Here is a 23040-nt window from a genome sequence, read left to right as displayed (position 1 = left end):
TATCCAACTACACCCTAAAGCATAAATCAGGGCTGACTTGCAATATTATAGCAATGATGTGATACTTTCAGTTACTGGTATTTGGGAGATACCCTACTGAATTTGTTTTCTCTCATTAAACCTGGATATCATCTGAAACAGTAATCAGAAAGATTGCTCAGCTATGCCAAAATCATAGTTAGTTATTCTAAGATACTAACCAAAAATGTTCAATATGCAAACAGTCTTTCCCAAAGTCGTTTTCTATTCAGTCTCACTTTGTTACAGAAAATCATGCCCAGCTTATTCCTAAAATAAGGTTACAGCTCTGAGATGACAGGTCCTCGACCTTGAGCTGAGAAGCAGGAAAAACACACAGAACAAGAGGGCACAGATTCATTTCTGTTCCACTTAGGAAAGATTTCATTTAACACAGAAACCTTTAGTGCTGGCAAGGGGAGAGAATATAAACCAACCCAATGAGAAGAAATCAGGATCAATGGAATTTGCAAAATGTTTGATGTGTACTGCAATTAAGACACTTTTTTTTTGTTGTTGTTTTAAACTGACGAGGTCTTACATGCTGCAACAGACACACCGGATTGGAACTGAGGCCTGAAGTCCGTTTATTTAATCTAATCAAAATATACTGCTAACAAAACTCTCATAAGTATGATTTCATGGATTGTACAAATATCATGTGACTATCTACAGATGGCAATAAAGAGATGACAATGCCATTGTTGTTCTTAGTGTATTACATTGTACTGAGGAATCAGGCACAAGAGGTTCTAGTTTAGAAAATAAATAGAAGGACAAATCAAATGAAAAGCCATAAAATCCAGAATATTTGATGAGGACAGATAAGTTTGATGTGAAAAAAAAAGAAAAAAATCTAATTACAAGACATATGTTGACTCAAAAGTCTGTTTCGCATGCGTGCACCAAAACACCATCTGTACCAGAAGACAGCAATATGAAGCCAAATGAAGTGTATACATCATCTCAAATGGATGCCAAATAAAAGGTGGGTTTCACTCCAAATGTACTGGAAAGTTTTAAGAAAATCTGGAAAAGGAGAAGTAAATATCCTAGTTCCCATCCACCACCGTATCAAGATGTGTTTACATAGCTGGATCAGAGTGGATCCAATGTTTTTTTTTTTTTCACAATGATCAATTTAAAGGGGGACAGAATTTGCACCAACTGATGCATTAACTAGTTAAGTGATGCTTTGCAAGATTCTAATCATTGAAACTACTGAGCCACATAATCTATAGATACACAACATTCATAAAGTGAGATATTGACAAAAAGAAATCATAACTGATGCATGCAAAAATATGCACCGATGCAATCACACTGCAGTCTACAACCTGGGTTTCAGAGCGACTTAGAGGAAGACGACCTACATTTGAGATTAACTCTAAAGTTTCTAGGAATAAACACTTCGGAGCAGATCGGAGAATGTACTGATGGAAACAATAAACTGTATAGTTTCCTTAGTGGTAGCTCCATGTCTACGTGTGCTGTGTAGCTGCATGGTACGGCTGTGGAGAAAGAAAGGGGAGGAAGTGCGTGTTTATCTGGAAAGCTGGCTGATACTGCGGAGCTTCAGCTCATTAGACCCAGTGGGTGATGGCAGCAGGTTGGCAGCTGCGCTGATTTCGTTAACCTTTACCTCAGGGCATGCAGGGAGGGGTAGACGCACACGAAAAGACAATTCTAACTGAGCTAAACAATTTAATAAGAGACCCTTCTGCAAAACCTGCATCGCTAATTTCCTTTCTGTATTTTCTTTCTTTTTTTTCTTTTTTTTAATATACTTTTCTAGGGCAGAAATTAGTCATCATTAAATCATTTCCTGTGGCGAAAATTAAACAGTCATGTTAATAGGTTTGTGATTGGTTCCCACCTGTTTGAGACTTATTATTTTTCCTCTCTAAACACAAGGAATGCTTTTTTAATATCTTATTTACCATTCCCATAGGCCATTAAATTGTCCTCTGCCTTATTACACCAACAGAAAGTTTGACAGCATTTGAGTCTCCTCTATCCCAGTGGATCTCATGCTCTGTGTGACATCCCAGGGACTCTAAGCCACTTAACTTACAGTATGACAGACAAAGATTTTAAGTTTAACAACACAGACGTTCATTCTTTGTCACCCAGACTCGAGCCAGGAGATGTTCTACAGGTTTGCAAATATCCAAGTTATAATAAACAAAGAACACAGTTAAAAACACTAATATAAAGTGTTCTTCTGTTTCCAACTGCTGAGCAGCATTTTCTGTGTGTATTGTGTTACGTTACTATGACAACCACCAACATAGGTGCAAGGTGTCAGTGACAAACTTTTGTGCATATTATACAATTTTTACAGAAGTGATGATGATAACAGTGGGATTGATCAATATCTTCAAGATCATCTTGAAAAAGAAGTGAACAGTGATTCACTCTGCTGCACCATAATTCCTGACAAACACCTTACCTTCGGAGGCGACTGCTGCTGCTGCTGCGGACCCTGCTTGCTGGAGGCCGGCTGTACATGCTGAGGATGTGGATGATGGAGGGGATGAAGGGCCTGCGAAGAGGACTGGTGTCCTTGCAGTGGCCTGAGGGCACGGGGGATAAACTCTGGGGCCAACGGATTGAGCACATAAGTCTTCTTGAGCTCCAGGGCCTCAAGCTGAGCCTTGATCTGCTCAAAGGTGATGCCATGTAGGCTAGAGTTTACATGGCAGATGGAAATAAAGTGCTCCCAGAATTTTCTGGAATTGGGAAAAGGCAGGAATGAATAAGTGAAACAAATATTTGTTTCTGCTCTTAGTGCAGCCAATCTGAATACAGCATAAATAATGGAGCAGTGAGAGGAAATTAGGAAAATGGAAATCACAAATAACAAGAAGACATTTGACTTTGCAATTGCTCTATAGTTACACCTGAACTCACCAAAGCTACTTTCTATTAAGTCTATTTTAACACTTGATTCAGCGACATCACTGACCTAGACCTTTTGCTCCTGGATATTGAGGCTTGGGTAAACAATGCGTTTGTCTCCAGCACATCAATTTCACTAGTCTGTTGTCTGCAGGCTGACATTTGCAGCCTGACAGTGAAATCCCTGACATGTAGCGTCAACTTGCACAGACAAATCACAGTCACTATGGAGACAGCTGTGAGCTAAATTGATTGTAACAGAGAAAGGCGATCGATTACAACCGACTTATGGCTATAGAAAAAATATATAATATATCATAATGAGGAAAATAAATAAGCGACCGCATCTAAGTTTAACGTGCTTATCAGAGCTCATCTTAATACATCTATTTTATTAGATTCCCTGGGATTTTTCTTTACTTCATCATGGAGCAGTAACAAGTAGACACAAATAAAAGTTATATCATAACAATACAAGAAAATTAAACAAATAGAAATGATTAGTAGAGAGGAAGGAAGTAATGAGGCGCTGTAATTTTACTTTTAACAATAATCTGCTATGTCGCCATATCCAAGGTGACGGTTGAAAACTTAAAGAAAAATAATAATAATTACCTGCAGCGTCCAACAGAGCACAGCGCTATGGGGTCTCCCACAACTGCAACCAGGGACTGAGCTCTGGTGATGGCGGTGTTGAGTAGCTTGTAGTTGGACAGGAAACCATAGTCAAGGTCCTCTGTAGAGTCCTCAACCAGTTGCTCTTTACGCTTGATGGCTGTTTGCTTGTGCTTGCAGGTGTGCCGTGTCCGCACTGTGCTGAGGAACAGCACCCGGAACTGTTTACCTGCAGCACAAAATGTAGTAAATGTTATCTACAGATACATTTTTAAACTTCATCTTTAATCTTTTAGTTTCTAAGCACTCAGAAAAGCTACGAACCCCGACATGATAATAAAGGATCACCTAAGAAAGCTTTCTTTAACGTTTATGTTGAACAGATTACGAAACATGAGTTAGGTGGGTCGGGAATAAAAAAAAATAACAAAATAAACAAAAAAAAAAGAACACACCATTCTTGAATTATTTTTATTTCTTTATCAACTTGTTCGGAATCTGACATGAGAGGAAGCTAAACATCGATGTGCTTCCCACTTTTAACCCGTGACACAAATATCTTTTTTCCCCTCAGCCTCTGAAGAAATGAGAAACATAAAATAAAACCACTGGAGAAGCTAAATCTGCAGCTTATATTCTAACTGACCAACTTTGCCCTCATGTTTGCATTTAAAAAATCTAAAATACTGCGTCTTGAAAATGTTGATCTGACAAGTGCACTGTTCCAGGCTCGAAAGGTTGCTCCAGATCAATGAGGACTGATTATTTCTACAAAATAAACGACGGAACAAACTCACCAAAACAGGCTTGGTAACGAATCAATATTCTTATCATTTTAGAGGCTGTTGACAGAATAGAGGAGCACCGTGCGTGTCAACTTTGAAGTCTAGCCTAACCAGAGTATCGCTCTCCTGTCTGCGTGTGCACATGACCACGTTTCATGTGAGATTAATGAGCGAGTTAATGACCTGTGAAAAACAGCTGGAGGAAATACAAGTGGGAGCAGCGTGAGGCTGAGGCAACAGAAAGTCTGAAAAGAAACCTTTACTGTACACTCTGGTTCTGAACGTGATAATATCAGCACATCTCTCATCACAATAATCATGTTTACTACAGACAGGCAACTGGACAAGCTTCAGAGAGAAATATTAATGAGGAACTATAGCAATATAGTATACATACACACACACACACACACACACACAAACACCAGTACTGAGATTTCTTAATGCAGCACTAGTTTTCATAGGCATGTTTTTTTTTCTCACCTTGGACATTGAGCACTCTTTCAACGCTGACCTCAGACATTCTTTTCTTTCGGAGCTCGGCACGAATGCGGAACACTTGGTCGGCGTACGGTGACACCACCCCAATGCTTCCCTCATCCAGCTTACCCCAGGCAACAGGCCACTTCTTGCGCAACTCCTCCACCCGCTCCACGATCTCAAAAACCTGGAGAGATGCACGAGGAATCAGCAGCTTTAGAGCGCTTAAAATCTACGACTTTGTGTGACTTTAAGATCAGCTTGATGACATCCAAGACATTACATTTACAAAATGGAAAACAGCCCAGGTGCACCTCGTGGACCGTCATGGCTGACGTCTGCCATTTGGTTTGCAGTAATCTTCCTACTCTTCACAAAAACTGCAAGAAAACTGAACTCCTCTGCTCTCTTGTTTATAGCATTTTAAAACCTTTGACAGATCAATTTAGCCGTTACTCTTCAGGACAGCTGCGGTTTTTCTATTGAACCAATAAATCTTAGCCTTTGTGATCAACAACAGACAGTCTGGATGGAGGCGTAATGTGGAAAGAAAAGAGGAGACAAGATGAAAAAAGCCACATTTCACACCATAATCCCAACGTAAGCCTGACCTGAAATGAACTGTGGGAAGTCGGGGATATTTTCTACAGAGGTTAAAAGGCATCAGTGGGGGACAAAATATTTGAAGAACAAAGCAGGCTTTGTGACTTGTACAGTGGTGAGACTTCAAAGACTACTCATCAAAACAGGAGGCTTTAAAGGAGGAGTGTTATAAAAACCTGTGAAATTAACGTTGACCATCACTGTACAAAGCTCTAAACGCACAGTTTTAACAAAAGTCTTCAAGGTTCAACTGACTCCATATCAAATCTGCACTTCAATTAGAGTTCCACTGAATGAGCTTCTGCTTAAATGAAAGTTATTAAAGCAGTATGAGGTGCGATTTCAACACTTTTCTTTATGTTTTTGTGATATGTGTGGTATTTTGCCTTTTTGTTGTCTCCATTTCTGTTCCAACCTAAGGCGCATTGCCTGGGGCCTGGAAATGCTGTCTCCCACTTAAGGATAAACCCATCAAAGACACATGCAGAAAGCACATAAATGAGCAGTTTTTTTTTTTTTTCTTCCAGTGCACTGCAGTTCTCTGGGATTATAATAACGTAGCTTTGGGTTTGACCTGTGCACACTGAAAAAGGCAGTAGAAGTTTATTTGGCATTGCTTGGGAGCAAACATCAAGAAGCACCCGTGATTTAATTGGTTGGAGCATGCTAGTAAAAGGGTCAGGGCCACAGCTATCCTACAGCTGTGTTTCCATTCGATCGTTAAACATGTCTTTAAACCAAATTGCATTATACATATATTACAGGAAAAAAAAAAGGGACTGGGTACGTTGTAATTATTTTTTCATGTCAGGGACAACTGACACCGTTTCTTATTTAGAGGCAGAAGCACTTGACCCTTCATGTGATCTATTCAAATCAGCCTGCAACGTAAATATCAACCACCTTTTGTCAAACAACTCCTAAGTTTGAGCTTCCTTTGTTAAAATTTGCAACAAACCTGATGGAACATGTCCACACCAGTTCAGACTAAGTGTAGTTACATGCATATAACAATAAAAGTACCCTCCGTGTGTAAATGACATAAGTACAAAGTAAACAAAAACATCACAGGGAAAGAAAATTGATCAAAATATTTCATTCATCAAACAAGTCAGATGAATTACTTCAAAATGTGTCTAAAATGCTTTCAATGTACAGTAGATGTGCTGTAAACCACACCTCAGCATTGTTGTAGTAGGCAGTGCTGTTCTTCTCCTGGACATCTTCTCCTCTGGCTGTGAAGAAGGTCAGAGGGTAGAAGTCCTTATGGGAGGGCTGCTTCCCACTTGCCATCAGCTTCCCATCATAAAATAATTCTGACGTGTAGCTTTAGGTAGAGGGAAAGAATTGGAGAGGAAACATGGAAATAAGACTTCTGTGCAAGGACCTTCATCATAACATCAACCCTCAAAACATGAGAAGTGTCCTTATAAGGTCTTAAAACTGACCCAAGTTGGACAGAAAAGGAATTTTACAGACACTTTCCTGTGATACTCAGTGTGATATTTGAGACTGTTACGTATGACATTTTGACCAACAGTATTATGAAGCAGCTTCCTGAAAAGGCTAAATAAGTTTCTAACGTAACACAGATTGTGTTCAAAAATTAAATAAATATATTCATCCATTGGTGTTTGTATACGACCTTCAAACCAGTACTTGCGGTACCAAAGTTGTGTTTGGTCTGAGCCATTATCACATGAATGAGTTTTCATGCTGTCACAACAGCGTAGCTCCTCTCCAATTCCATCAATTATCAATGTCTTGATAACCAGTGGCTGAGCTGATCATTCTCTACAACCAGCAATCAATCCATACTCACATCCAGTGAGGTATTGTAGTCCCCATTTCTAGAATCAATTCTTGCAAGTAATTGGAAATTCTGTCAGTTTCTCCAAGGAGAAATTCTGCCTTCAAGTGGGGTCATTCAAATCAAACTATAACCCCTGATTTCCTCCAGCTTTCCTGCATTTACCACCGTTTCCACACAAGTCAGTGCCGAGCGCTCAGACCTACTTGATGATAGCTTCGTGGGAGCGGTAGTTCTCGCAAAGGAGGATGCGACAGGGGAATTCTGGGGGGTAGTGCTCATACAGCCGGTCCAGCAGTGAGACGTGCAGATTACGCTCCCGTGCAAACTCGCTGTACACAAATGGACTGAGCTGAAAATTTAAGGACAGAGAGGAGAAAGAGAAAGAGCAACCTCGGTTTCAAAGTTTGTCCTTTAAAATGCACTCGCAACATTTCAAGTTAATCAGTAAATAAGCAATTTGGGTTACAAAAGAGAATATTAAAAGGTTTTACTAAGTAGTGTCAAACCATGTTAACCAAATAATCAGCTTATAAAGGTGACAAGTCGTACTTAAATGCAACATTCTTCAGTCAATTCATCTTACAGCCAAATTGTGACAAACAGCCAATCTGTGATAAAAACGATGCCCTAAAATATAAAGCCAAAACTATTTCTGAGGTTATTTACCTCACTGATATAAAAGCAGTGAGAAGAAACTGTTTCCATCTTCTGCTACGACTAAAACGAGGTTAAACACATCTGATCAATAGAGGACTCAGCCTTCAGTGGAGATTTAGCTAGGTCCTAAGTGCTAAATGGAGAACTATTATCATGTGAGTAAAAGAGACAAAGTAAGGTGAAGAAATATAAAACCTGTTGAGTGAATGAACCGTTACAAAGAATAAAAACAGATTAAGGAACGCAGAAGTCAGCAACTGAAAAAAAGATGAACACAAAAGTGGATAATGTCTATAAATCCTGTTTTTCTTTGCTCAAAGAGCAATTACTGCTTGGCAGACTCTTGCCTCCTCTTCATCCACTTGTTACTGGTAATCCTTCTGCACTGTCTCGAAAGTGGAAGACGAGGAAATGAGGTTTTAATTCCTCTCGTTGGTTCAGAGAGCTTGGCTGACCGGAGTTTGTGTTATCTGTTGCCGTAGTGGTCTCTTCACTTCTTTGTGGAAGAAGCCATTACATCTACTGAATGTCACAAACACTATCGGCGGTTTTGCCGCATCACGCCCTAATTAATCTGCATTTTAATTCATTTCAGAATATAAAGAAAAACCTTCAATCATGTGAGACGAGGTGGTTAGTAATTCATGATTCACTGAGAATTCCTGACATTTTACCCCACTTGAAGAAATGTGCAGCTTTTATAAAGTGAAAATACAATGAAGTGCATTTTAAATGTACAACTGCTGACCCTTTACCTGCATATGGTCGCCAGCCAGCACAATGCGGGTGGCCTTGCTAGCCAGAGCAAAAGGCATGATGGTTTCACACTCCATGGCCTGAGCTGCTTCATCCAAAAGGATGTGACTGAACAACCCTGCCAAGAGAAAGAAAGAAAACACATCACCAACATCGATTCACTTTCAACTACTCAGGGTACTGAATATGCTGGTATACACAGTATATACAGTCACAGAGCTACAACGTTTACTGAACAGCATTACGACCTGATGCATGCTTTTACCTTTTACGCCTGATGTGACCCTTAAGTCACAATGAGTCACAACAACTACACTAATGAAACCTGGCATGAACAGAGGGGAACACAGTTTAAGTCTGTAAACTGTTTATATTTCTATCTTGTTTCTCAATCTATGGCTGTTTGTCAGATTTTATATGAATTCTTGTCTTCCAAGTGTCACTACTTAAGCAATTCATATCATTTATCATCCTTGAGCGACTCGCAATACATCTTCAGAGCAATCAATTCAACAGAACAAAGAATTCTCACGAGTAATTGGGCTTTCACTTTCTGCAGGGAGAATAGTTTGGGGCATTACACACTGAGGACTACAGCAGCCCTCCAACCTTTACATTCATATAAATATATATTTTCATAGGAGGCCTCAAAATGTTCATGTCTCTCTTGTTTAACAAGTCCTCCAAACCTGAGGGAGGGCTTTGTGGAAAGTTTGAAAAGTACCGAACAGTAACCTAACCCTGATTTAAAAAGTTCAAACGGTGCTCGGCGGTACGCGTGGAGGGGATAAAACAGCATGGCAAATGAGTGCTGGAGCAGAAGCAAGAAAAAGAGGCTGAATACCAACCAACAAACAGGCTCTATGCTACACCAGTTCCACAGGAAAGTATCTGCAGACATGAAATGTGACAGCTGGAAATAATAAAATAAAGTTGGAGGCTGTCAAAAAGTAAACAAACAACGAAAACATGTCTGGCATGAAGAGAGGAGGAGCAGCTTGATTTGCAGCAACATTTACTCCTTAGTACATTCCTTTGAACAAATGCCTGCAAATGTATTTTCCTGGCAACTTTTCCAACTGTAAAGCTTTAAAACAGTGCTCCCTTTTAACTGTGAAAGCATTTCATTGTATCACAGGATGGCACTGCTCCCCCACTGTGGCCCTGATAAAATTGGTGTACACTTTGATACGTTGGTCTAAGCCTCTGCATACATACAGGGTTCATCTGTCATGGTTACTTTAGAGTTTTACAGTTAAAAAAAAAAAAAAGACGAATCACACAAGAAATATTTGAATAACCTTAAAAATGAAATACAACAATGTAAAATGCGGTGTTACTTCATGACAACACCAGGAACCTTGGCTAACCCTTGCAGTAAATTGTGAAAAGGAGCCCCACTGCATCCTGCCAGCTATTAATTTCAGTCCACGTGAACACATAACAGCCTAATAAAGCTCCCAAATGATGTACACGGGTCATTCCAAATGAGGATGTTTCCCCAGGCTGGGAAGCTGAGATTAGTTGAGAGGCAAGAGGGGAAAAGGATCGTCTTTATGAAAACCAAGTTGGCAGAAAGGCAAACATAAAGGAACACAGAACTTAATGTTTCACCTGGGACATAGCTGCCTGCCTTGTAGAATACATCTCTAAACCAAAGGTCCAAATTACATTTCTGGAGCTGCCATCGGTCACTGAGCTAATAATGGCGCTTGAATCTGGACAAAACAATGGCATGAGAGGGGAGGAGGGATAGTTATTAAGCAGGGGGGGGGGGGGATCAGAAGCACAGTACTGCAGATGTGATCTGGTGGAAAGATGACATTTTAATAATAAATGGCAGCTCCTTTTACATACTCAGTCTCTCACTTTCCCTTTAAGAATCTTTCAATCATTTCCATTCCATAGATGAGATAAGGAAGGATTGTGAAATGGTCTGAAAGGATCTATGCATGAAACTGTGTCACATAAGACCTGCTTTGAAAAGCTCGGGTTTGAAAGGTTTGTCAGCCTATTGTCATTCTCTCAAATTAATTCCCAACACTGCTCTAAGCAGAAAAACTACTTCTCATTTAGTTTTTGATTCATCGTCATTCTTGCTGCGCAAAAAAACCTTTTTGGAAACGACTCCATTTAAGATGAGACCATCCACTTTATTGACATCAACAAATCACCAGGCTTTAAAATCCAGGAGTCTTAACAAGGTTCCACATACACGCGATCCACAGCATCTCTGCTAAAAAGGGAAACTATTGGATCTTCTTTAAGAGCAGGTGCATGTCCTCTACACGCACCACTCAGTGTATTTAACTAGATTTTCTTTTTAAATCAAAATATGTAACAATTCTGTGGTTAATATGTAACCTTCTTGAACTAAAAGCCGGAATGTATTTATTGTCATAAGAAATAACCGACCATGAAGCATATCTGAACTACACAGCAAACTGCTTTCTCCCAGAAATAAATACAGAACATCCAGTTTCCATAGGTCTGAAAAACAAAGAGGCATGAAGATATAAGAGAGAATCTGTCGGGTCAGCTGATGGTGGACTGCAGGCTGCTGTTCATTCTTTCTTTGAGGAAAACCAAACAATCCACAGAAGGCAGATGTGAGCTTCACGTTGATGGTGAGGACTTTCAGATGGAAACTGGACATTTTACCTACTTCATGATGTATTTCTGTCCTTGTATTAAATTATGTATTAGGGGAACAAAACAGAGCTGCAGGCCTTTTATTTTGGCAGCTATAAACTCGTCTCTACTTTCGCAGGTCAGGGTGGAATACGCTGGATCAAGTATGCAAACAGATTCTTTTTTTTTGTTTGTTTATTTTGTTTACCAACTTAGATAATGGGCAGTAGGAGTTTTTTTTTTTCCTTTATTAGCTGTTGAGCTTCAGGCGTTTTTGTGGAAGCTGAATAGTAATATAAACAATGTATAGAACTAATTAATGCTTATTTTTGTATGATAATTGAAAGAGTTGCTTTGTAGATTTGAAGTAAAACCACAAAATTAATCCTTGTAAAGATAAAAATGTGAAACTTTAGTGGCATATTTGAGAGGTAAAAATGTTGTGATTTCAGCTAATTAGAAGTTGTTTTTTTAAATCACTCTTTTACAATCAAATTAAAAGTAGAAATGTCATGGCTTGGTTTTAACCTGGCTAGGTCACCATAGAAACTGATGCCGATACATCGGATTTGGTAATGCCCAATTTTAGAGTAAATCGTCATGAGAAAAAAAAAGAAAAAAAAAAAAAAAAAAAAAAAACATTCTTTGAGATGATTCAGGATTCAAAATCTGACTGAAACTGATTCAAATCTTGTCAGGCCAGAGCATTCAATCTATGCTGATGACTGACATTACTGCCAAATTAAATGTTGATGTTGAAAAAAGGAAAGTAGAGCAAAAATAATAAGACATATTAAAGCCATCTTTAGAATGACCTGTGCGATTGGGGAGAGAGAGATTTGTTATTGCTACTTAGAAGATTTGCTGGCCTGCTATTGCCTCATTTCCTGGCTATTTTCATCACCATCAAACACCAGGAGAGAAGGAGAGATGAAACACAGGGAAGAGGGCTAATAATGAAAAGTATATTAGAAGCAGGCAGATGGTGTTCCCAAGCAACAGACAGAGCCCCCTCTACTGACACATTAGTGTCGGTTATTAGCCTGCACTGACAAATTGGTTTGTTTTCCACATCTTTGAAACAACTTAAATGAGTTGCACCCCTCTCTGAGTGGTGGGCTCCTGCCAGAGTCACAGAAAGACCGAAGAACAACAAACTAAATGCACAGAGCTCTTTGGATTTTGCTGTGAGCTTTAACCATGTGTACATCTAAAGGCTTATATGTAGAAAACATGAAATCGTAAAAAACAAAAAAACTGAGTCTTAATATCTAGGGGATTAAATGTGTTTTCAGGACTCACCAGGCTCTAATTCAAGCTGACAGAGGTACTGGGAGGTGCTGAGGGTGACCACAATCACGCGGTGCCTGAGGATATCTTCCCTTGAGGGCATCTGGAAAGTGACCTGTGTGCTGGAGATGAGACAGTACTGCTGCACCACTGGGTGAACCGTCTTAACCCAACGGTTCCGGAAGTATACCCTGGAGAGGAAGGGGGAAAAAAGCAGAAAGATAAGGGGAAAGACTTAAAGCCAGGGCGTGACTAGAGGAAAACGCATAAGTCTGGCAATTGTCCTTTTTTATTTCTTTCATTATCATTTCAAGATGGAAGAGTAATTGTCCAGAATTTTTTATTACACTGAGGGAAGAATAAATGTTGGTATGTAACACTGGAGAAAACTCAACAGAAACAGTACAGAAAGCAGGAATAGTTTACAGATATCCCTCTGGTGATGTTACACCGTCTGTATCTCGCCACAATCTGAATATTGTTTGATAACACCTCCACACAAAGGAGACATTGGGACCGGAGAGTGAATTCTGAGGTACCTACAATGGAAAATGTTGAAATTAGACTGACCACTTATATAAAACAGGTCATTTGGTTGAGCCTTTGTTCCCTCGGCTTGTATGCAGTGACAAAGACACAAAAACATGGCCGTCACTTTGAGCTTGTCAGGACAGACATCGCCTCCCAGTCCTTGGTGACTTCTGGAGCTGCTCAAATGTGATTATAAGTCACTGATGTAATGTAGCAAAGTTGTCAGTATCTGTTTGTGTGTTGCCTCAAGCCAGTTCTTAGAGCAGCAGAACTCTTGAGGTCACATCCCCAAAGTAAATGTTTGCTTGTCGGTGCTGTGGCGTAAAAACAGCCCAGTTCCTCAACCGTCTCTGTGCTGAATAGATGTATTAGTGTGACTGCAGGCTTTCCAATAATGACAGTACAACTGATGTATTGATGAGTGTCAGCGAAATGCTTTCTGGCTCGGGTGGTCCATGCTGACAAAAAAAAGCAAGTGACACAGTAGAAAACTTGAGAATGAAGAAGAATGTTTGCCTTAAATGGCAGATATTTTGGAAGGAGGAAATAATTTTCCCGGCCAACGCACCCATTACTGATTTATATAAAAACACACCACTAATGGGCCCATTACTGGTGTAAAAATGACTGCTTAGTTATGTTCTTTCACTCTTTAAAAAAAAAAGAGGGAAAGAAATAAAACATGTAAGAACATTGCTCTTTGTGGGTCTGTATTGACCCAATTTCAACTTCTACATAAACTTGACAAATTCCTCTCTAAGTATGTATGAACTTCAGCGTATAAATATTCTAACTGCAACATCATATGCGGATGCAAGGAAGCTTTACATGCCATAAAGACTTATTCATACATGTAACATTAGAAAGAGAGAGAGAGAATATTTCTCAACTGTGATGATTGCACTTAAGATCTGAGGTATTACATAATTTCTTTGAAAAATACACATTTTTTAAAATGAGAATTTGTTTACAACCAAAGCACATTCATATAACCAAGTATAGACGCACACATCAGTGCCAGGAGTGTGTGTAAAGGTGGCCCCAGACTGCTTCATCTGCAGTGGAAGCTGTCGTGGCTTTCTGTTGTTCACAATATTTTTAGCTTGTTGGTCTCATTTTAGAGAGCGAATGTATCTGTGGGATGCATCAGGTTTCAAAACTAATAACTTTTTAGTCGAAATGCTTAAACAGCTAAATCATAGCTAAGAAGTTCACAAAAACAACAAGTAATTCTACAAATTAAAAATGCATTGCACTGAGATTATGTGTGCAATACAACTTTTTTGTCAATTAAGTGAATTGTGCATGTGCACGTATGCATGCATGAGCCTAACAGCCCATTTGGGACTGGCCTGACTGCAGGATAGTGTAATTAATGCAATCCATTCATGTTGCGGTAGTTTCAGGATAATTTCTGAAACACACTGTAACCCCAGAGCACCAATAACAAACTCCCTGCTTCAACTGAAGATTTTAAACTGTCAGCTGGAGGGAATTTAACTGGCTTTTTAGAGGGTTTAATAGTGTTTAAACACTCAACTTTTATAAACAGCATAACAAACAGAGTATTTGGTATAAGCAGAGGTGTATGTTTTGGCTGTCAGACAGAGAAGGTTACTATACCTGAGAGGTCTGGCATGTGCATTGCCTGCTTCAACATAAGGATGAAGGTAGTCCTTAATGTAAAGGTCAGCCGCACTGTTGGAATGAGTGCAGATCAGGACCCTGTAGACACAAAAGAAGTTTAAACAATGCTCATGAAGCATAATGCACAGCTGCTGCAATACTAAGTGAGAGGTCAGCTATCCAAAAGCATCAGCAGGAATAAAAATGTCCGAGTTGCTGCAACATATCACTGCAACAAACTCCCAAAATGTTTCAAAATGAAAGATGTGTATTTAAGTCTCAGAAAGCGGTGATTTCTACTAATTACAAACATTCAGAAAATATGCAAGGAACAAAGAGAAAAAAAAATAAATGTAATCATGAGATCTTCAGGACATGATTCTGTATGGAATACTTTGGGAATCATTGTCAGTCCACAGCTCGCTGCTGCATCCACAAAGGCAAAGCAAACCCAACATCGCTTGGAGGAAAACTGTCACATGATCCCAAAACACTGTCACTCTAGCTCATTTAAGATGGACAGTATTCAAAAGGAACACTGAGCTGTGGGCTGAAGGATGAGGAGAGGGACTATCTTGTTAGCTTGTTATCAGTGCACAGTTAAAAACATCTGTGATGGTGAAAGAGTACATCATGGGTAACCTGAACATCTATGAAGGAACCATTAAAGATGAACAATAAATGCAGGTTGAAAGCATTTATTTCAAAAGCAGCCAAGTACCAAAAGACAGCAGTTCTGCTGAGAATGTAGACGGTAGCTTATGTGAACGCAAACACATTCTTCGAATCAAATATTCAAACACCAGTAAAACATCCTTCTGACAAATTTCAGAGAGAGTCTTTAGCACCAAACAAAATGACATCTACACTTTAGGAGGGTCTGCAGAATATCCTGTACTACACCAAGGGGCTCACCCCCTCTTGACTTGCCTTTTAAAATATCTATAATTTACAGAATATCAAATGCATTGCAAGTGGAATCAGAAATGAATATTACATTGTTACACATTTTTCAAGGTCTTCTTCCCACTTTAACACTGCATACACACAACCTGCTCTCTGCCTCACTGCAAAACAACATGTTAGCTTCTGTTAGGGGATGCCGTTTGTGTTATTGCATTCATTTTTCATGGAAATTATGTGCTGGTGCTCCACAGCTTTGCTTCCAACTCAAGAAACTGCAGAATTTCCAGTGGGAAACTGCACACTCTGTGGGGGCCAACTAATGAAAAAAAATGCCAGTTATGGGGGGGGTATCTTGCCGTGTTGTATTGTTAAGCGACACCGTGTGGCCCACTGAAGTGACATGACTCGATTTAATGCCTCGGAGTTCACTTGGAATTCAGATTCCTGAAGTAATGAATTGTAATCAAACTAACCATGTGCATAAAGCACAAATGACACAAATTCCTCCAAATGACCAGCACACTTTCCCTTCGAGAGAGTGCTAAACACACACAACTCAGCACAAACAGAAGCCCCCACACACACATAGAGGGCTGTGTTTTCTTACCTTTAAATGTCAAACCCATGGCGAGCACTGCCCTGAAGCTACAACCAAGGTCACTGACAGCACAGCAACCCTGCCACCTCTGTTGTGTCTTTTAATTGACCCCCCTCACCGTATGAGGCATTTATGCCTTAAGTCACCACTGCTAGCAAGTGCTTAGCAAGGCACATTTTTATGTAAATATAGAAGTCATAATAAATACATGGGCCAGAAAAAATATTACCATTCTAGTAATGCTGAAATACAATAGACCCCAAATCTCAAAAAGGACAAACTTCTTTCCGTCGGTGACGCAACAAAACGGCGCCATCGTCTATAAGTGAAATCCTCACTTCTCGAGAGTGAAATGTCTCTCCTTCAGCACAAAAATTTATGACAGAATTTTTCAGCATTCTTTTTCTCCTCATCCTGTCAGTGCTTTGCTTTGATACATGATAAAAGATCACTATGGTAACAATAATCACCCATCTTTCAACACCACCACAGGAATTCTAAAGGGGGCTGAGGACTACACAAAAAGACAGCTTTTCTGGCTATTGGCAAACAGCGGTCCAAAGTTATTCAATAGATCTTGAAATTAGAAAAAAAACAAAAAACAGGAAGAGATCATATCAACAGACCTGCTGTTGTCCTGGCGAAGGATGTGCTTGACAGCCTGTGCCAAGGTAAAGGTCTTTCCGGTACCGTAGGGCCCAATGATGAGGATCGGGGGCAGTTGGATAGAAATGGGTGTGGTGATTGCAAGAATGGCCTCTTTCTGCTTGGCATTCAGACGGGGATCCAGCTGCTCATCCCACTGCCTGAGGGCAGAGGAAAGATGGAAATATTGTTAGATATGAAACGGTTTGTTGATCTTATCGAGTTTTTAATGGAACAGATAAAAAGTCTCGAACGTAAATACAGGAAAGGAATAAAAACCCAGGTTTAAAAGGACAATCTGCATGAATATTACACATGAATACATGAAAATTATTGGGTGCGCTCGACACTGGTGGAATGAACAGTAAAGAGCAAAGAAGTGTGAAATACGTGGGATAGAAGGAAAAGCAAAGGAAAGAAGGAAACAGTGGGGGTGGGAAGTGGGGGAGAAATTCCACTGCTCAGAAGGTAAATGCAAACAGTTTGCTTAACTGCCTCATCCATATTGATGAATATGTTTAGATTCACACTGTTCCAATGTATAAGTGGAGAATGCATATTTTTTCCTGTGGTTATTGCATTATGCACTTAATTACAGGTGTGACATTCTCAAATTTCAATAAGCTGGACATGATGCAGTGCCTGGTGTTCAGGTCAGCTTTTGTTATAGCAGGTTTCACACATATAGGTTAGAGTTTGTTGAGTTAAAACAAACTTTTACTCTGAAAGTCACTTCACCCACTGCTGCCTCTGCACAGGTAGCCACAATACATCAAGACACAAATTCCAGCAGCTTCATCCAGTCTCTTTCTCCTTCTCATTGGCTTTTGAGAGAAGCAGACTGCTGCCTCTCTTCATCGTGCCAACCTCTCATCCAGAGAAGGCCTCAGCTCAACCCTTGTAAGCTCCAATGATCAAGGCCACAATCTTTCTCATACAGCGAAAAAGCTTGCATGTGGCTTTCCTCGAGTTAGCCTGGCACACCGCTACTAGCACAACAGCTGATTCAGTTATTTCAAGGAGGAATGTGGAGTTGGTGCCAAAGCCAGCTCTGCTTGAATGAGGAAAAAGTTCAAACCTTAACTGCCTCCTCTGTACGCGTTACATCTGCCCCAGACTGATACACACAAACCAACCAACTCCAGCCCGACTGCAGTGTTTACTAATTAGTTCCTGATTTGATTTTTTTTTTCTCCTTAAAACCCACCTCTCGTCATTGGCCTTTGACCCTAGCTTGAGTTGATTTTATCATAATTTACATTTGTACCTCGTTTTATAATGATATTATTTTTAATTGTTTTATTGTGTTTATGTTGTTAGATTTATTTTTATGCTTTTAATGCTTTATGTATTACTAGTGTTCAGCATTTTGGTCAGTACCTGCTGTTTTTAAAGTGCTTTAGAAATAAAGCTCATAACTAATGATTTCCTTTTCCCAGTGTAAAGAATAATAACCATCCTTGGTGTGTGATCACAAGCACATATTTGTGAATGAGTGACTTATTGCATGTGTGCGCGAGTCTGTCTCCCAGCATCACAATCATCATTAAGACTGCTGCTTCTGAGGCTGAAAATCCACCAACACCAACTGATTGAACTCCAGCTGAGACATGCCTGGGTGCCCAAGAGATTTCTCAGTGTGTGCATTTGTACATATATATGTGTGTGTATTAGGAACACTGAAATGTCATGCTCAGCGAAGTGAGTAATTCATTATGATAAACAAATCTAATAATTCAAATGGCCAACCCAAGGAGTGACTGTATCATATACCATATTTCCACAAGCAGAGACAGTGATTTCAATGGATTTGGTTACCAGGACTGTATCGAGGGCAGGCCTTTGTTTCACAGTCTTGTTGTATGGAACATTGCACATACATTTTTACGCCTTGTGTCCACATTACTTCTGGTTTGTTCGCAAACTGGTGAACAAAGTCCATTTATTTCAATAGGCGTGTTCCCACATTTCCAGTTTAAGCACTGCTTAAACTTAAATATCACCTTAACTATTAGAGTGAAAAACCTTTAAAGGCATACATAACATGTCCAGCAACTAGCTGGCTTTACATTTCACTCTTCAACTGTTACTTTGTCACTGGTTTGCTAGGATACAACTTCATACTGAAAAAGTATAAAGAACACTTCTAAAAGGCTCTCTTGATAAGTTGCAAAGATAAGGTTTAATGCAAATTTTATTCAGCTTTAAAAGGCACTGCAAATACAGTTGTATCCCCATGTATACTGATGATAAGAGTTAATCAGCCACCGCACAAAAAAAACGTGGATTTAAACTTGATGTAAATTCCCTCTTTGGTTGCTATTTCATGAACACCCCCCTCCCCCCTCCCCCTTATCCAAACTCCAATTAAAACAAAAGTCGACATGAATGCTTCTCTAGAGCCCAGATAAAGCCGAAGCCAAGAAAAGCACGAGGGATTATATCTGCCTTTGGCTCTTGTCAATAAAGATTACTGCTTCACTTCCTTTACCTGTCCAACTTCTGAAGAGAGATATGTAAAGCTGAAGGGAGATGAAAGCATTTCTGAACGGCCAGAGTCAGCAAGGTGGGGGATATTCACCCAACTCTCGAATTGAGGTCGTGTCCCCTTCGTGATGGCGTTTGTCAAACTAATACGATGTGTAGGTATTAAAGTAGTTTCTGTGTAAAACCCATTTTTAGGATAAGCTGAATTTATTGTGCAAACAAATGTTTGCTAGGTGCAAACTTTTTCCAACTATATAAACATGAGAAGAGTTCTAATTGATCCATTTGGGAAAAAAAACTAAATAATAAGCAGAAGAAGAGGTGTGGGAGCACCTAATATTGTTTTTCAAAATACAATCCAAACACTGGTTGGTTTTCTGAAATATGGTGCAAATGTATTTTTGTGTAGAAAAATGTACAATCTCAGCTTGCGTTTGAGTTTAGGGCTAAACTAATTATTTCCAACGGAGCGACGCCGTCGTGTTTGAACGAGGTAACAGTCGCTCACATTGTGGGACGTGCGATGCTTGACGGGGCAAATTAATTAAAACGGCTCATTTTACAACTGATTTGCTGCTTGAAAAGGGAAAACTTGACGAGATCTCATTTTGCTTGACTAATTCACAAGAGTTATGTCGGATGAAACAGAATTAAACTCAGATTTCAGTGCCTTCAGTATGCAGCAAAGTTGTGTCTTTTAAATCTTTAGAGAGTTTGTTGCTGGTGGAAGACGTGCAGATTCTCCATGCAAAGGAAATATTTGGTTCCAAAAAATGTTTTCATACAGGCAACGGCCCTACTTTAGTTCACCTTGAATAACAACTTCATCAGTGGATTAAGGGACTTTTCAGGCTGCTTTGATGGCTTTCTTAAAAACATTGTTAAATGTAGCATTTTTCATCATTCTGCAATATTGCACTGTGAAAGAGAGGCATTGCTCCCAGACAGCTGGCACACATCCATCTGCCTCGACCCTGTTCAGCCTGTAGCAGCAACCATAAGTTATTCAGGAACAGACAGACAAAGCTTCAAATGTTTGCTGGTAATTACTAATGAGTATCCACAGCTCAGAATGGAGTATGTGGGACCGCCCTGCTCACATGGCTGAATACATACCTGTTGGGGCTCCAGGGGATGGTGGGGACCAGGCTAACATCAGGGAAAAGGATGGTGTTATCTTTGATGCGATCCAGGGCATACTGCATCTCACATAGTGGCAGTCTATTCAGCTGGAACTGGAGCTCCACCTGAGAGAGGCAACACAAAAGAGCTTGTTTATCTACCAAATTATCTCCATCTATCTACAATCCAGATATAGTAAGTTAGAAGCATTACATTTCAATGCCCAGTAATTCTATACAACAAAAACATTTCTTTAGTTTAGATCTTGAGCAAATGTTCCTCTTTCAAAATTTATGAATGCATATTTATCAAGGTAATATATATAATGCATAATATGCATCACATTTTAAAGCCGACATCTGTAAATAATTTGAAATACAAATACAAGTAAGTGCTCAAGTTTTTTGTTTTTTTTTCCATCTTCTACAAGACCACAATCTCTCCAGTTGCACTGGAGCTTGACATTCATGCCCTTTCAAAACTTGACTTTCCAACTCTTTTTCAGGGATTTATTAATCTTGAATGAAGTTCAAATACTACATGTTTTTCACTGGCTTTCCCACAGCTGAACAGATAAAAAATTTTACATTTTCAACTAGATGTCTGCAAGAACAATTCACTCAGTCACAACATCAATCTACATTTATTTTTAATCTCCTGCTTTCCGCAAAGTGCACAAAATAAGGACATTTTTACGCTCAGTCAAGTCCTCTTATGAGAAACAAATGCTCCAACAAAAGGTATAAAGTATGTGACGCCTTTCAGCTGGGAATAACAACAAAGATCAGGAAAAATAAAGAAGCATGGTAAAAAGAAGAGGAATATAAAAAAAAACTAGATGCAAGAAAAGGAGGGGAAAAGAAAGCTAGGAAGAAAAAAAAAACAAACAAAGAGTAAGTTTTAGATATGCAAAAGGAAAGCTTTAAGTCTCTTTTTAAACTAAAACCCACAAATGAGATGGGTAAATGAAACTGAAGCACATAAGCAGGCAGGAGAAGCATATCCGGGAGAAAGAGGAGATTATACTCCCACAATGAGAGTTGTTTGATAACATTAACATAGCACGTTGTTTCTCTGTCAATATTCAGGCTGGAAGGGAGAAAAACGATCAAGCTGAAGCTGCCAGGATGAGTCCTTCCAAACAGAGAGCTCCAGCAAACAGTGCCATGCTGACATTGATCCACAAGCTCGCTGAAGCTTCCCTGGAACCCTCTAATCTCCTAATGCAAGTGTGTGTCTTAAGTTTTGGTTATAAAACCCGGGGGAAGGAGTTGTCAAAAACTGCTTGCATTAAATGAGATCATTTAACACCCTTTTCTGAAGTCTTATTGCGCACCTAGTGGTGAGAGCAGAAATGAAGCACCACCTGGTTCAGTCGGCTGCACCCATACCTGTAATTCTCTGTCAGGCAGCAGCCCCAGCTCGTCACAGCAGTCCTTGCAGATCCTTAGGAAGATGTAATCCTTGGTCTTCTCCTCAATCACAGCCTCATAAACACGCTCTTTGACGCCAGGAGGCGGCTGGCAGATGACCCCGTCACGGCCCAATGGCAACACCAGCACTGAATTCACCTTTGTCATCACTAGACGTCCAGCCAGTGTGTCCTAGCATAAGAAAAATAGAGTTTAGCAGATCGAGCAAGTCCATTCATTTGTGCTTTAAGTGACATTAAAAGAATGAAATTCTTATTATTTTAAGAGCGAAAAGTATAGTTACCTCAGAAAGTGTTTCTGTGAGTCTGAAGCGTGCAAAAAGCTGTCCATTTTGAGCGTACTTGGCTCCAACAGAAATGCCAGTCAGCATAAAGCTAGTGACCAGCTGCAAGTTCACCTTGATGTTAAACCTGGAGGACAAACATGGACAATATTTATGCTAATACTAAGCTTAGGAGTTGAACACTGTCAATCTCAGTTCAGTTGAAGAACTGTTTAAGATTCCCTCCCTGCAGTATGCAAAATGATGAAATAGGAAGAAATATGAATTCTGATTAATGATTGACATGTGCAGATAAGTTAATACATTCTATAACTATATGAAAAGCAGTAAGTGTTTACAACCAAAGGAGCCCTTAAGGCTAAAGTCTCTAAGAATGAAACCTTCAAATACACACACACACACAAAAAATAAAAACAGCAACTCTCTCCCCAAGCTCATTTTAAATAATGAACAGATGCCTCCTACCCTCTTGTACAAGATAACAAACAGAGATATCATGCTGAAGCCAGATACAAACAGAGTTGCTGAATTATACGGAACAATTTAAATAATGCTTCTTTTTAAGGTGAGTTTAACATCAGAACTGGAAGAAGCTGCTTGTGGTGAACAGAATTCATACTTTATAGGAAGCCAACTATTAAACTCAATCAGCCATGAAACGCAACGTAAGCAGAGAAATCATTCAATGGTAATAGTAACTGTGGAGATTAAAAAAACATTTCATGCTGAAAGTGATAACAGAAAGATATTTGATATTTAATTCCTTAATGAGACAAAGGACACCACGAGTCATAACAAAACCCATTTAAGAGATTTTTAAGGAGCTGAAGGAGGGGCTACAGTACTTATTGTACTGACTG

The 23040-nt window shown here is 39.6% G+C and overlaps 1 protein-coding gene across 1 annotated transcript in view; it reads right to left on the bottom strand.

Annotated features, from left to right (window-relative positions):
- The window catches only part of helz (helicase with zinc finger), a 49619-nt gene that overhangs the window by 11029 nt on the left and 15550 nt on the right, over positions 1 to 23040 (bottom strand). Inside the window, exons 13-24 of the mRNA XM_072384573.1 lie at positions 22181 to 22307; positions 21856 to 22068; positions 20459 to 20589; positions 16837 to 17016; positions 14704 to 14805; positions 12562 to 12740; positions 8628 to 8746; positions 7419 to 7564; positions 6582 to 6729; positions 4803 to 4986; positions 3535 to 3763; positions 2471 to 2750 (exon numbers count right to left, since the gene is read on the bottom strand). Coding sequence (XP_072240674.1) covers positions 2471 to 2750; positions 3535 to 3763; positions 4803 to 4986; positions 6582 to 6729; positions 7419 to 7564; positions 8628 to 8746; positions 12562 to 12740; positions 14704 to 14805; positions 16837 to 17016; positions 20459 to 20589; positions 21856 to 22068; positions 22181 to 22307 — 2038 coding nt within the window. The remainder of the gene's footprint in view (positions 1 to 2470; positions 2751 to 3534; positions 3764 to 4802; positions 4987 to 6581; positions 6730 to 7418; positions 7565 to 8627; positions 8747 to 12561; positions 12741 to 14703; positions 14806 to 16836; positions 17017 to 20458; positions 20590 to 21855; positions 22069 to 22180; positions 22308 to 23040) is intronic.

Source organism: Leuresthes tenuis, unplaced genomic scaffold (assembly GCF_036924035.1).
Source record: "Leuresthes tenuis unplaced genomic scaffold, fLeuTen1.0.hap1 SCAF_4, whole genome shotgun sequence".
NCBI classification, from domain to species: Eukaryota; Metazoa; Chordata; class Actinopteri; order Atheriniformes; family Atherinopsidae; genus Leuresthes; species Leuresthes tenuis.
Note: the sequence above shows the minus strand (reverse complement) of the source record. Positions and strands in the feature narration are given on the sequence as shown.